The sequence below is a fragment of the Canis lupus genome, chromosome X (assembly GCF_003254725.2).
Source record: "Canis lupus dingo isolate Sandy chromosome X, ASM325472v2, whole genome shotgun sequence".
NCBI classification, from domain to species: Eukaryota; Metazoa; Chordata; class Mammalia; order Carnivora; family Canidae; genus Canis; species Canis lupus.
In genome coordinates, this window is record NC_064281.1 from 45114729 (window position 1) to 45129505 (window position 14777).

The 14777-nt window shown below is 50.8% G+C and overlaps 1 protein-coding gene across 6 annotated transcripts in view; it reads right to left on the reverse strand.

Moving 5' to 3' along the window:
* Nucleotides 1-14777, reverse strand: part of IQSEC2 (IQ motif and Sec7 domain ArfGEF 2) — an 80179-nt gene that overhangs the window by 2444 nt on the left and 62958 nt on the right. For 5 of the 6 annotated variants that reach the window (XM_025468573.3, XM_025468575.3, XM_025468576.3 and 2 more), the window contains 10 exons: nt 13184-14079; nt 11568-11729; nt 10963-11085; nt 9805-9971; nt 7247-7386; nt 5735-5860; nt 3405-3504; nt 2683-2844; nt 968-1141; nt 427-476 (listed from right to left, as the gene is read on the reverse strand). In XM_025468573.3, the coding sequence (XP_025324358.1) occupies nt 427-476; nt 968-1141; nt 2683-2844; nt 3405-3504; nt 5735-5860; nt 7247-7386; nt 9805-9971; nt 10963-11085; nt 11568-11729; nt 13184-14079 (2100 nt within the window). The remainder of the gene's footprint in view (nt 1-426; nt 477-967; nt 1142-2682; nt 2845-3404; nt 3505-5734; nt 5861-7246; nt 7387-9804; nt 9972-10962; nt 11086-11567; nt 11730-13183; nt 14080-14777) is intronic. The other variant, XM_025468579.3, reaches the window with a different exon arrangement.

The following is a 14777-nucleotide window of genomic DNA, read 5'->3' on the forward strand; positions in this document are numbered from 1 at the left end:
ACTCTGCTGTCACATCTACTATCTCATCTGAGCCTCCACTGGGAGAGGAAGAAGTAATCCCTCTTCATCATCCCCATTTTGCAGGCAGGGAGAGTGTCAGGCCCCGAGAGAGAGACACAGATTGACCTGCCCCGGCTCAAAGGGCAGGGACTTGGAGGTGAGAGCTTCTCATGGCTCAACTCCAAGGACAGCTCTACTCGGAGCAGCCCTGGGATTGAGCGGGGCTAGGGAGAGTGGAAAAAAGACTGAGAGACAGGCAGAGTGAGGACAGACAGAGTTGACAGATAGAGAGTGGGTGGCCGGGAGAGGCAGCTTCAGGGTTCCCGTCAGGGAAGAGGGGGAAGCAACAGGTCCCCTCCTCCTCTGGGGCTCCATGGCAGGGCAGGGCTCATGCAGAGGACATGTGGGGCAGGAGCTGGCACTTACTTCGATGGTGCTGTCCAGCGATCCCACGCTGTTACGCCGCCCCCGCTTCCCTGCACCCATAAGCAAGGAGCCCAGCGTCAGAGCAGCAACCCCCTCTCCCCACCCTGCTGGGCTCCAGAGCTGGGCACCAGGCCTGGGCCCCTCCCGGAGATAGACACCCCTATTCCCTTTTCCCCATTGAAGAGGGGAAGGCAGGGAGGAGGAGAGATGGAGGAGGAGGAGGAGGAGTGAGAGGAGGAAAAGATGGAGGAGGAAAGGTGGTGCTGGAGAGATAGAAGAGGAGAGGAGAGGTGGAGCAGCAAGAGAGAGGAGCTAAGACTGTGGCCCCGCTTCACACTCCCTGGCCCAAACTCTGGGCTCAACCTGATCTGACCTGGCTCCCAGGCCCCCCTGCGGTGCAGCGCCCAGGGCTCTGGATGAAGGCAGGCAGGGTGCGTGCATGTATGGCAGGTGCAGGGAAGGCTGGAGGCCAGTGAGAGGAGGCAGAGAGGACACCCGGTCCCACATCTCCTTGGCCAGGGCAGGGGCCCCAAACACTTGCCTGCGTCAGAGAGGTCTCGCAGGGAACTGCTGAGTGCGCCCCGTTTGAGCCCATCGCCTGCCCCATATGTGTCCTCCAGGCTGCTGCGGGCCAGAGTGCCATTGACTGAGTCCTTGGCCCCTCCAGGCTGTGAGGCGTTAGGCCGCATCATACCTTTCTGCTTCTCTAGCTCCGCTGGGGTAGTCGGGGAGACAGGGAGAGAGGGTCAGGAACAGGAGTTAAAGGCCACCCAACTGCCCCCAGCCCTCCATGAACCTTCCCGCTCTGTCTCCAGGCCTCCTGCTTTGCCCCCTGGACATTCAGCACATTCCCTCCCACTTCAGCTCCATCTCTGAAGCCCCCCATAGTGCCCAGCCCTGTTTTGCACCATCTCCCCTAGCTCTAGCTGGGTTTTCCCTCTGTTCCTCCTATTCCCCCCCTTTCCTCTGGCAACTTCTGGTTCCTGGCTTCCCTGCCCACTCTCATTCTAGTCTCCCAAACCACCCCTACCCTTCAAAACAAAGCTTCAGAGCTGTTGGTCACACCAGGGGTAGGAAGAATCTTCTAGATTATGGCAAAGGGCAAGCATTCCAAAGTCTGCTCAGTTCTCAGAGCAGAGGGCTCCTGGAAAGACAGGAGCAGGAAACCAAAAGGAATGCAATCCTCTGTTATGTGCCAGCAGTATGCTGGGTGCTATGCATACTTGATCTTGCTCAATCTCACAACAGTTCAGAGGTAAGCACCACCATCCACAGTTTTCAGATAAAGAAACTGAGAGTCCAAGAATACATAGAGTTTGCCCAGGGTCATACGGCTGGAAGGCGGGGAGCCAATACTCTGGAAGCAGGTCTGCCTGAGTCCAGAGCCTGAGCTCCCCAGCCTCTTTATACCCTCATTTCCTGGAGGAGGTCATGGAGACTTCTGTCTGCGGCCTTCCCCCTCATCTTGGTATGCTCACCCCTCTCTGAATATCCCCTGAGTCTCAAGGATCTGGTCTCAAGGAACTGAAATGTGTGACCCTGCTTTGCTGAGGAGAAGAGTAGACCCTGGAACCATGATGAGCTCACTGAGCAGCTGTCCACTGCCTTAGTTTCTCTCTCTGTGTCTGCCTGCCCCTTTATCCTCAACACCATGTTACTTAACTGTTGCTTATCCTGGAGAAGAGAAAACTTGGAGGGCACTGAGTGGAATGAGATGTAATCACCACTTTCCATTATATATGCTTTAAGTGACTTGATGTGGCTTCTGGTGGCCAGAAGGATGGGCAATGAGGACACTGCTCAGGAACCTGAATGTGAGAAGAGGACACCCTGTCTCCCTTACCTCACTGAATCTCCACAACTCTGTGAAGGAGATTTCATTTTTCCAATGTCATGTATGAAGAAATTGGGGCTCGGGGAGTCAGGCAACTTGTCCCCGTTTATCTAAATAATAAGTAGCATACCTGGGATCTGAAACTAGAGTCCTACCTCTGGTACCCTGATTCTTCTCCCTGCTGCCTTTCAAGAGAAGGAGTTGATTCATAATTAGGGCTTGGAATAATAATCTGCAGTTCAGAGGTAATGAGCCCCTTGTCACTGAAGGTATTCAAGCAGAGGCTGAAAGGCTCCTAGAATGAGGGTAGGAAGGTTGGACAAGCTAACCCTCAACTCTGAGATTCTCAGAGGACAGGATTCTTGGTGTCTGTGGGATACTGTGTCAGGGAAAGGGGAAAGAGGCGTGGCTGCAATACTCACACTCCACGCGGTATTTCTCCATCTCCTGAACCTCAGCGATGGACTCACGCAAGTCAGAAGTGAAGCGCAGCCGGTCCTGGAGGCTGGGGGCATTGAAGATGATGAGGACTTTGCGCTCCCCGCCAGGTACTGCAGACAGCAACTTGATCCCAAACTGGTAATCTGCGGGGAAGCGGGAGGTCGGGCACCTTCGTCAGGATGGAAGCAAAATGGCTCATATGTGAACGCATTTTTCTCAATTCCATCTTCCTCTCCTGCTCCAGCATCTTCAGTGGCTCCCCTTTGCCCCCCCAAGCCCCCCCAAGTTCCTGGTAGTTATGGCCCCATTACTTCCTCTATTCCAGATATAAAGGCAAAGTGAACCCTAGCTGCTCTCTCGAACCCCTTCCTTCACACCTCTGCCTCTACTCACATTGCTTGTGCTGCCACCCCACAAAGCTCCACTGGCTCAGTCCTGCAAAGCACAGTGTGATCACCATCTCTTCGGCCCACCGGAAAACATACACACCACAGCTCTCTGCCAGACCACGAGCTCCCCAGGGCACAGACCCAAATTATACCTCACCCTGGCCTGCCCTGCCATCCTAGGACCAAGTAGGTGCTTTGGAGACCTTGGTCCAGTTGTAAAGGACTCCAAAAACTGGAGATTGGTATGGATGAAGGATGAGTACAGGGGCTATAGCATAGACTTTGGGGATGCTGGGATCCAAGGAAGGACTCACATGAATTCTGGAAGAGCTGCATGTGCATTTCCACGAGAGGAAAGGACTGACGGAAGCTGTACGTCACCAAGATCTTCTTCTTCTGGAAAATTTTGGTGACCTTTGGCAGGGGGGCGGGAAAAAGACAAAAGGCAGAGTTTGGGGTGAGGAATTTCCATATGACACCTATTTCTTACAGCCGCCCTCCTCTCCCACTGCCACTAACACACACACACACACACACACACACAAACACACAAACACTCATACCCACAAATTGGGAAAAACTGAAGCTTAAGGAGCAGACGGGGAGAAAACGCAAGTTCCTGATGTAATGACGCATAACAGGCATTTACGATTTTTATAGGAGGTAACTGAAGGCTGTTCTCTCCAGAAAGTCTGTTCTACCTAACACCTCTCACAGACTCCCCCATCCTGCCCCCCACTTTTTAAAAACGATTTCATTTATTTATTTGAAAAAGAGAATGAATGGGAGGGAGGGGCAGAGGGAGAAGGAGAAGCAGACTACTTGCTAAGCCGGGAGCCTGATGAGCCTGATGAGCCTGATGGGGGGGCTTGATTCCTGGACTCTAGTCCAGACGCAGACCCTTCACCGACTGAGCCACCTAGGTGCCCCCCCTCCCCTTTTTGGAACTTGAGAGTGCTGCTTCAGTGCCTTTCACCAAGAGGCTTTAGGTGAGCACTCTGAGGGTGGATTGCCCCCTGCTGGACCAGAAGTGCCAAGAGGAGTCTCGTTTTCCTGTCTCTTGCTCACCCTTCCCACCCCCCCCACGCCCCCACCCCCCCACCCCACCCCCACCCCACCCCCCCCACCCCCAACCCAGCAAAACAATGGTAAATGCCAAGGAATGGATGTCTTGAGTCTTCCTCTCTCAATACCCCAAGGTCTTTACCAAGTACTTGAGCACGTACTTGAGCACTCTAGATTCAACCACCATAGGCTGTGAACATCTCAAACAGTCTACAAGTAGTGTTTAAAAGCAAAGTATTTCATTTCAGGATGGTTACAGTGCATGGTTATGCAAAGCATTTTTTTTCTTTTCTTTCCTTTTTTTTTAGTCCTGAGAACAAGGACTGAGTCTCATTCATCTCTGGGAACCCAGTGCCTAGTATGGGGCTGGACACACACAGGTGTCAGTATGTGACAGGTACTGAGACATTTACTCAGCAGCTGTGTGGACCAATCATTCCTCTGGGTTAGGTTCTTCCACATCCAACTTCTTAACTCCATCCTCATGGCAACCCCATGAGAGAGGGATTAGCCCCACTTCACAGAGGAGGAAATTAAGGCTTAGCAAAAGCATCAGAGGGGCTTCATCTAAAGTGGCAATTCTCAACCAGGGGCGACTTTGAACCCTGGGGGGATATCTAGCAATGTCTGGAAACAGTTTTGGTTGAAAGAAGTGCTACTGGTATATAGTAGGTAGAGACCAGGGATGCTGCTAAATGTCCTCTGATGCATAGGATAGCCCCTACAACAAAGAGTTATCCCGCCCCAAATGTCAATAATGTTGAAATTGAGAGACCCTGTTCTAAAGCACAGAAGACCACAGAGGTGGGTGGTGGGGGAGACAGGTCACTGTCCTCAAATCCCTGGGAAGCTGTCTCAGAGCAGGAGAACACTTGTTCTCTGTGATTGCAAGGACCCGGGGAAGATGGTTAGTGGAGACTCATTGGGAGACAGTTTCTATCAATCAGAGCTGTCTAACCAGGAAACTGGCTGCCTTAGAGGAAGGCAGCCTTCTCTCTGCAGTCATGCAGGCAGGGGGCCATGCAGGAAACTAGTTCTTGCACCGGGTAAGAGGTTGGACAGGAGGCCCTGAAATTCTTTTCCTACTGGCAGAGTCCTTAAGAGTCCCAGCTCTAAAAGATGTAGTGGTGATGAGCTTGGTTTTAAGAATCACTTCAAGTGTCCTGACCACCCAAAGGTTTCAGAGTGACCCCAGGGTCACAGGTTCACCTCCTTCCAGCCAGCACTCTGGGGTACTGAGATGGATGGGGACGTTTCCTACCACTTCCCAGACTGTAGGTCTGTCAGCTCCCCTGCTCCTCACATTTTCTCCCCTTATGCCACTGTCACTACCTCCAAAAGAACGCAAAAGGTAATAGAGGGGCAGAGGGCCTTATCCAGTGCCTTATCCAGGACTGCACAGATCACATGATAAAGCACCTCACCCACCATGCCTCCACCTGCCAATGTTAGCATGGTTCATACTGGACCCAGGGTCTGAACTTACCACCTCCCCTTCATCTCCACCCCCACATAGGATACCACAAGGTATCCTCATACCACAAGGAGATCACTCATACCACAAGGAGATCACTCATACCACAAGGAGATCATTGAAGAGGAAGACTTCCCGCTGATGCAACCCTAGCCTCTGCGGGCGGTTTGGATCTGGCACCTCATAGAGTTGACAGCAGCAAACCAGTCGACGGTGAGGAAGAGACAAGACCTAGACAGGCATGAAGAAATAGGTGTCAACAAGGCTAGAATACCAGCTTCAGGCCTCTGGCACCTTATCACTCAACCTCAAGAGGAAGTTTACCTCTGATACATATCACTGTCACTCTGACACAAGGAGTCTAAACAACAAAGGCCTAGGCTTGCCTTTGTCCTAATAGCTTTCTCTGTCTGGAATGCCTTTCTTTTCTTTCCTTTTTATTTTTTAAATATTATTTATTTATTCATGAGAAAGAGAGAGAGAGAGAGAGGCAGAGGGAAAAGCAGGTTCCCTGTGGGGAGCCCAATGTGGGACTCAATCCCAGGACCCCAGGATCTCGCCTTGAGCCAAAGGCAGACACTCAGCCACTGAGTCATCCAGGCATCACTGGAATGCCTTTCTTGCCCAGCTCCATATTCCACTCTTCCTCCAAACCCCAGTTCTAGTGTTGTCTCTTCCAAAAAGCTGTTTCTGATTTCCCTGGACTGAAAATGACTTCTCCCTCTTTAAGATTTGATTTATCTATTTGAGAGAGAACGTGCACATGAGTGGGGCGAAGGGGCAGAGGGAGAGGGAGAAGCAGACTCCCTGTGCAGCAGGGAGCCTGATGCAGGGCTTGATCCAGGACCCTGAGATCATGACCCAAACTGAAAGCAGATGCCCAACCAACTGAGCCACCCAGGTGCCGTGACCTTTCCCTCCTTTATGCCCCCTTAGACTAACTATGATGCAGAAGTATTGCGCTGTCTGACACCCCCCACTCCCAGGCTCTGAGTGCCCCCAAGGACAAGACTCTATCTGATTCATATCTATGTCCCTACTCCCTGGTGCATTGCTGGGCTCTGTGGAAAGGCATCTGTAAATGTCTGTTGACCACAAGACTAAAGCGTGTACTTCATTTGGGTTATCAGCTAACTATGAGCTTGGCTCCTCACCTGAGATGGAGAGGCAAAACCAGAGGTGGGAAGGATGCTAGTATTTACACAGCACCCATTATGTGTCTTACAATGTGCTAGATGCGGGCAGCCCCAGTGGCGCAGCGGTTTAGCGCTGCCTGCGACCCAGGGCCTGATCCTGGAGACCCGGGATGGAGTCCCACGTCGGGCTCCCTGCGTGGAGCCTGCTTCTCCCTCTGCCTCTCTCTCTCTCTCTCTCTCTCTCTCACTCTGTATCTCTCATGAGTAAATAAAATAAAATCTTTAAAAACAAAACAATGTGCTAGATGCATTCCCCTAAGAGCATTGCACTCTGCACCATGACCCCTGAGAACGCATTATCACTCACTCCAGTCAGCAGGAGAGGGGAGTCTGGGGCTCTGAGAGGGCTACTGGCTTACCTACCACTCTGGCAGAAGCCAACCCAAACCCTGTCCCCTCTGTAGCCTCCCAAGGCACTTACTGGTTTTTTGCCCACAATCATGCGCTCCACGGCCTGCACCTGGGACACATGGTCATCATTGGTCCTCAGTTCACGCCCCTGGATACGCTGGTAGATGCCCACCAGGAGGTCTCGGGGGATGTCTTCACCATTGTCAACCCCTGGGTAGGGGAGTAACACAGAGGCATATTGTATAAATGTGGGGAGTGGGTGGTAGTGGTTCTCCACAATACCTCACACCCAGACTCCTGCAGGCAAGCAATGGCTGGGACTGGAGGCAGTGGGCACCCCTCAGTCCCTTAGGACTGGGCCAGAAGAGCTGCTCTTCACCAAGGACTATTGTTCAGCAAACAACTGGATACCCAGTTGCTTTCTTTCCCAGCATGGGGATTTTTTCTAAGCAACTCAGAGCACCTGGGATTAAAATAATCAGGTACTTTTTTTTCCCTTCTAACTGGCAAAAATAGCATTAGATGATATAGCCAGTGTTAGTAAAAGGGCAGGGAAGTGGGCACATATATTAACATAACTGTTTTGGAAGGCAACCTGGCAAAAGCCTAAATATTCTGGGGTTCTTCTTTTAGGAATCTACCCTAAGGAACTGCTCAGAAACAGTGCAGAGATACATGTGCAAGTGCTACTTACCCACAGGAAAACTTTGAAACAACCTAAGTCCTCACAATAGAGGAATAGTCAACTAAAGCTGAATATATCCACTTAATAATTTATAGCTATTAAAAACTTGATGTTTATAAAAAAGCCTGAGAAAATTCCTGGAGCAAAGTAAGTGGAAAGAGCAGGATAAAAATTACATTCACAGCTTAACTGTGATCTTAACTGTATAAAAAGTTACATATGCTGAGGGGGAAAAAAGACTAGAAAACAGCAAAATATCAACCATGGCTGCCTCTAGGCAGCAGAATTCAGGACAATTAAACAAATTTTTTCTCATTTGCTCTATTTCCAAAATTTCTGGGCATGAGCAAGTATTCATTTCGCTTGTTTATTTATTTAATAATTGGAGGGGGAAAGATATACACATACATAATACATATATATATATAAATGTATGTACAAATATATGTATATGCACACATATACATAGAGAGGAAGTACCTCCTCTCCAAATACATATACACATATACAATAATACATGCACACACGTATATATACACATATATGTATGCACACACATGTGTATGCATGTAACCATATGTATGCACACATACACATATACATACAGAGGAGGAGGGAGGGAGAAAGAAAGGGGAGAATGAGTGAATGAACAAATGACTAACAGCAGGAGTCTGGAAGACAGCTCCAGATGGCCTCTGATCTAACTCCCTCCCCCCGAGTCTACCATCCTTCTCCACTCCTGTCTGCTGAGTGAAACCCACTCACTCTTCCCCCTAAATCTTCTGCTAGAGAAACTGTATTCTCCTTTGGAAATGCCACATCTCCTCCTTGGACAGGTGCTAAGGGAACATCCTTCATCACATCATCTTTTTATCTCAGCTGCCAGAGAGCTTAAGCCCAGCAACCGTGCAAAGCCTGTCGGTCAGCCAATTTGTCTCATCTGTTTGTTTTTCCTCAAATCTATTGCTCTCTTTCATTTCTGTTTAAATAATACTAACATCTGTGCCGCTTTTAGTAGGCTGCTCTTTAGTGAGATGACAGGCTTGATATCAACACAATAAACCAAGAAAAAAGGTCAAGGTGACACCTTTCACCTCGCATTTGAGGCCCTCATATATTGATTCCAACTGACCTTTCTGACTAGGTCGTCCACCCCATCTTAATTGTTCTCCCAACAACTTTTCCTACCTCTGTGCCTTTTTATTCTTACTGCTAGGTAAGCCTCCTCTGTTGCTATTCTGTCACATTGTCACATTGTCTATGCCTTGAAGGTCAATCTTAAAAATGAAAATTCTACTTCCTCCAGGAAGTGTATTGAAGGTGGGCTCTCCTACCTCTGAGCTCTGACTGCACTTTCGGCCTATCTGACATCATGATTCACTTATTTATTCTCTTGTGTTGGGTATCTGGTACTATAAGTCAGTCCCACAAACCGGGAGCTCTCTCGGGGCAGGGGCTACGGTGTCCTAAGTCCCCATTGCAGGGCCGGGCACACATGAGGCATTCAGTGTTGGTTGGCTGGCCGTCTGGCTGGCTGATCAAGGGAATCAATAAATGTATGGATGGAGAAGGAGCACAGAGCATAATTAAATGAGCCTTTATGAGCATAAATAAAGAGGAGAGGGGAAGAGGGAGTGATGCGTCAATGCCTGGGTGGATTAGAATAAGCTCTGTAAGAGCCAGGACTTTCATCTCTCACATCCACTGTTGTAACCCCAGAACCCACTCAGTCAGTGTTCAGTGCAGGAATGAGTGGATGGACAAGTATTTGAGTGAATTAATAAGGGAATATGGCAGCTTTGGAGGAAATCAGAGAACATCACAGGTTAATATCCAGGGAGCCTATATGATCTCCCTCCTCCTTCCCCAGCCCACTCCCACCCTGCCCACTCTCCCTTCCAAAGGGAAGGACAGGACAAGCCAACAGGGGGACCTGGGGTCACCTCTCAGGTTCTTGATGAAGTCATCTAGTTTCATCTTGCGTTCAGCCTTGACGCTGGGACTGTACATGTCAGTATTGAGAAGAATGATAGCAAAAGCAAGGATGAAGATGGTGTCTGGATTCCGGAACTGGCGCACGAGGGCTGGGTTACACACACAGTATCGTTGGCTGCAGGGCAGGATCAGGGCCAGGGTCAGGCACCAGTAATCTTCACCTACCCACCATTGCCCCTCTGTCCTGAGTCTGGTGCCACCAACCCTCTCCCCCAAGAAATACTCCCAAGCCTTTTGGGTACAACCTCTTTCTTCAGTTTCCCCAACACTAGTGTGTAAAAATCACAACCACTACCTCTTCGGAGCTCTGCTAGGGGACTTAGGTACCTTGTGTCATGTAATCCTATCAGAATTCTACAAAGTAGCTATTAGCAGCCCCATGTGACAGAGGAAGTAATGAGGCCCAAAGTGAAGAGGTATCTTTCTCAGGGTAATAGAGCTGGTAAATGGTGAAGACAAGATGAAAATCCAGATCTTTCTAACAAGTCAAATCCTTCTCCCATTATGGGCAACAAGTTCTTAGGAATTCTTCTGTTTCTCTGCTAAATACCCCAAAGTGATGGGGCCAGGATTTCTATCCAGGTCTGCCTAATCCCCAAAGCATTAACTCTACTAAGTTAAGGGCATCTGGTCATGAAAGCAAACACCCTTGAGTTCAAGTCCTGGCTCTGCCTCTTACTCACTTTATGACCCTGAGCAAGTTACTTAACCTCTCTAAATTTCTGATTTCTTATCTGCAGCATGGGAATCACAATAAAAGCACCTACCTCACAGGGTTGTTGTGAGCATCCAGAGAAATAATTGTGTAAAGTGCCCAGCTTAGCACCTGATACCTGGTAAGTGCTCAACAAATATTAGCTGTGGCTGCTGTTGTCACCTATTGGATGCCCACGTCCCAGATGCTGAACCAAACACTTTAGGCACGCTACCTCTGATCCTCACAACTGCACAACTGCCTGGCAAGGTAGGATTTATCATTTCCATTTTCTGGTGAGGAAAGTAGGAGGCCCAGAGAGGTAACTTGGAGATGCATACTGTACTGACCCCTCTCCCCATCCCCATCCCACCCCCAATCTTGCTTGGGGAGAGTGGGGAAACAGGCACACCTGAAGGCTTCAATGAGTCGCTCCACTTTCTGGGCCTCGCCTTGAACCCGGATGTGGGACTGGAACTTTCGGAGTGCATCATCCAAATCCATGGAGGAGAAGTCCATCTCATCCACCACACAGCTGAGAAACACAGAAGTGGGTATGGCACTCTCAAGTCCTCTGCAGAAAACCTCTGACCTACCCTGACCTGCCTAAATGGACGGACACCCCCACTGACAAGACTTCCAAAATCTGGACCCATGGTCCCTAGCAGGTCCTTATGAGGAAGGAATGTTCGAAATGGAATCCACCCCCAAAAAGTCAGGGCCAGACTACATGGTTACTCGGGGTCCTTTCCACTGACCCACTCATTTCAGAGACAGGAAAATGGGGGCCCAAAGCAGGGCAGGGGATAAGCCGGGCCACCCAGAAAGACTTTTGGGCATAGAGCCAAGAGAGATGAGAGCTTTTGTGAAGTACAGGGGTACGGGAACAGGAAAGTCTCTTCATCCTGTTTTGTCAAGCTCATCTGAGCACAACAGACCAACTGCCCACTTCCTCCCTCCTGCCCTCCTTTTCCAGGAAGCCCCAGCCCAGTCTCTGCCCCTTCCTGGGGTCCTCACTCCAACACATCTCTGTTGAACTGCTTCTGCCGGTTCCCTAGGAATTCCCCTATCATCTGCCGGCTCAGGCCTTTCCGCTCCAGGATAAAGTGAGCCACTCCCACCGGTGTGTCTGACAGGAAGCCCCGCTCGATCAGATACTGGATACCCTTCTCTGGCTTCCTGCAGAAAGAGGGGAGGTAGATGAGATGGCTGTCCGCCTGGAGCTCCGCCCCCTGTCCCTACTACTTGCACTAACTTGGGGCTCAACCACTGCCTCAGAGAACCAAGACAACTTCCTTGCTATGCAGTCAACTGAATACATAATTTGGTCCAATGCCACCACAGTACAGGTGAGAAAACAGGCCCAGGCAGAGGAAGATACTCTTGCAGAGCTTCCAAATTTCCAAGGTATCCTCAACCCAACTGCCTTCTTTACTGGAGCCACACTACAATGGAAAGAAAATGAAGATCTAATGGGAGGCTGCTATATGCCAGGGGCTTTGATATTCCCAGGGGGCACAGAGGAGTCCCAGGAAAAGGCATGAGCTCCAGGCGAAGCCCTTCTCTCTGGGTCACAGACCCTCAGAATAGGAAGGTGAAGAGGTTACTCTGTCTGCCTCCCACATCCCACTAAGACAAAGTATTACCCAGCCTCTGTGGGTGGTTTGACAGAGAAGATACTCCCTACTTTCCACAAGGCCAAATCTGGGTCTGAACTATCCCATAGTCAGAACCCCAGAGCCTTAGGACGCCACAACGCTGGAATTTGGAAAAGACTTTGGTGCCACCAGAGTCTCAAACCCATTACTTACCAGTTGTATGACACAGGACAACTCCTTTTACTTCTCCAAGCCTCAGTTCTTTTTTATAATATAAACGGGGACACTACTTCCCACCTTACTGAGCTATTGTGAGAAGTAAATACAGGTGGCAGTGTCTCCTAGGCTATAAAGACACAGAGCATTTGCTTTCTAATTATTTTCTGACCAAATGTCACACTTCTACCCCACTCCTAAGCACCTGGCAACAAGATCAGGCACCTAGAAAGAGCTCAATCATGGTTACTGATGACTCCAGCACCCCACCATGCCCCCCAGAACTTCAAACATTACACACCCTGCTAATCAATAGGTGGAAGAACTGAAACCCTAAGGAAGGCACACACCTTGCCCATGGCTGCACACAGAGTTCAGCTGAAGTCAGGTTGGGGCCCAGGGTGCCTGTTACTCAGAGCAGGGCTCTTTATACATCATATTACCTCCCCCACCAAAAAGGGGATGTGGAAGAACCGAGGTTCAGAATCCATCCCTAGAGACGGTGAACTGGGGCCCAGAGAAGGAAGTTACTTGCCCAAGGTCACATAGCCAGTCAGAGGCAGTATGAAGACTAGAACTGCCTCTGACGGGGTGTGTGTGTGTGTGTGTGTGTGTGTGTGCGCGGTGGGGAGGGCTTTCTATTCTGCCACCCTGTTGCCAATCCTCTTCCCTGAAAAGCTGGGGAGAAGCCCCATCCATGAAATAAGAGGACAGCAAGGGGAAGCAGGATCTCTGCTTGGAGTTCAGCACCCCCGCCCCAGTCAAAGCACCCCCAGCAGGGTAGAAACAGGTGCGGAGGCAGGATCAGGGAGCACGTACTTATTAAACAGGTTGAGGCCAATTCTGTAGTGCCGCCTCTGTACCACGTCGTTGTTAAAGGCTGGTGAGTCCCAGCTGTGCCTCGTCTCTCGCTGGTAAGTCTGCTTGCACAGACCTGTGGCAGGAGGCTCCCTCAGGCTGTCTCTCGAAGAGGAACCAGAACTGCAGTTGATGGTCTCATTGGAATTGCTGGAGCTCTCAAGGCTCTCATTATCTCCACCATCAGAGTTCTCGCCTGCTGCCTCGCACTTCCCCAACCTCCGACCCCCAGCCACACCACTGGGTCCAGTGCCACTGCTGGGGGCTGGTGGCAGGGGCCCTGGTGGGGCTGGGGCTGGGCCCTCCGGGGCTGGGTAGTGGCGGTGGGGGATTGGGGCCCTGCCTGGTGGCCCCTTGTGCTTCAGGGTCCCATGGGGGCTGCAGCCGTCAGCCTCGTACACCAGCTGGCGGTGGACAGAGCCGCGATCTGAGCGGTCACTCAGGTCCACGGAGCTGTCACTAGGAGGCTCAATGGTAAGCAGGGGAAGGTGAGCGGCCCGCAGCCGGAAATCCCGGCACTCCAAGCACCCGGGACCCCTGCGAGTGGCTTCCTCACGGGCACCATCTTCCCGGGTCCCTGGTGGCACTGGTGGAGTAACTGGCGGGAGAGGGGCTGGTGCCCAGAACTCAGCCCGGCCCTGGGGTGGGGGCTCTGTGCTGGGCAATCGTTCAGGGGATGGTGGGGGAACTGGGTCATCCAGGTAGAGGGGAAGATCACTGAAGGATGTGGCTGAGCTGTCCTCTTGCTGTTCCTTTGACTCCCGCTTCTCCAGTTGGGCTGACCCTGGCTCCTCAGACATGGGCCCTGATGGGTGGCAGTTCAGGGCCTCATCAATGGATTCAGCCAGAGACTTTACCTGTGCAGGAGGAAAGGGGAAGAGGGAAAGGGAGAGAGAGGGAGGAAAGATGTAGGGGAGGAGGGTGGGATGGTGCAAGGGAGGAATGAGGAAGGGAAGGAAGAGGGGAGGGAGCGGAGAGGGAGGGAGGGAGAGAGGAAGGGAGGGAGAAGAGGGGAATCTTCCTAGTGGGTCAGCCAAGAAGAAGGAATTCCCCTCCCCCTCCACAGGTTCTCTGCAGTATATAAAATAGCTCCCAGGGAGCCATTGTGAGCTCACAGGAGCTGTATAATGGCAGTGACAAGGTCCCTTCTCAGATATCTCAATACCTCCTTCATGTCCCTATAGACCCAAGCCAAATGCTGCCTCCACCCTGATTCAATCCACATTTCTTGCCTCTGCCATCCCCCAGGGTAAACCGAAATCCCAGCTTCCTCTGCGGTCCCAGAGTCCTCTGTCTGGTTATGTCTTAGGAAATCTGTAATATTTATCACTTGAAACTCTGAACCATGACTGGCAACCCTGTTTCCCTGTGGTATCTAGCCTCCAAAATGGTCTCTAAAGATCCCTACCTCTTGGGATCCACACCTTTATGTCCCAGGTGTGGTCTGTGGGACCAACAGTATATGGCAGAAGTGATGGAATGTCACTTCAAAGATTAGGTTATGAAAGACTACAGCTTCCTTCTTGAGAACTCTTGTTCACTCTGCTCGCTCTCT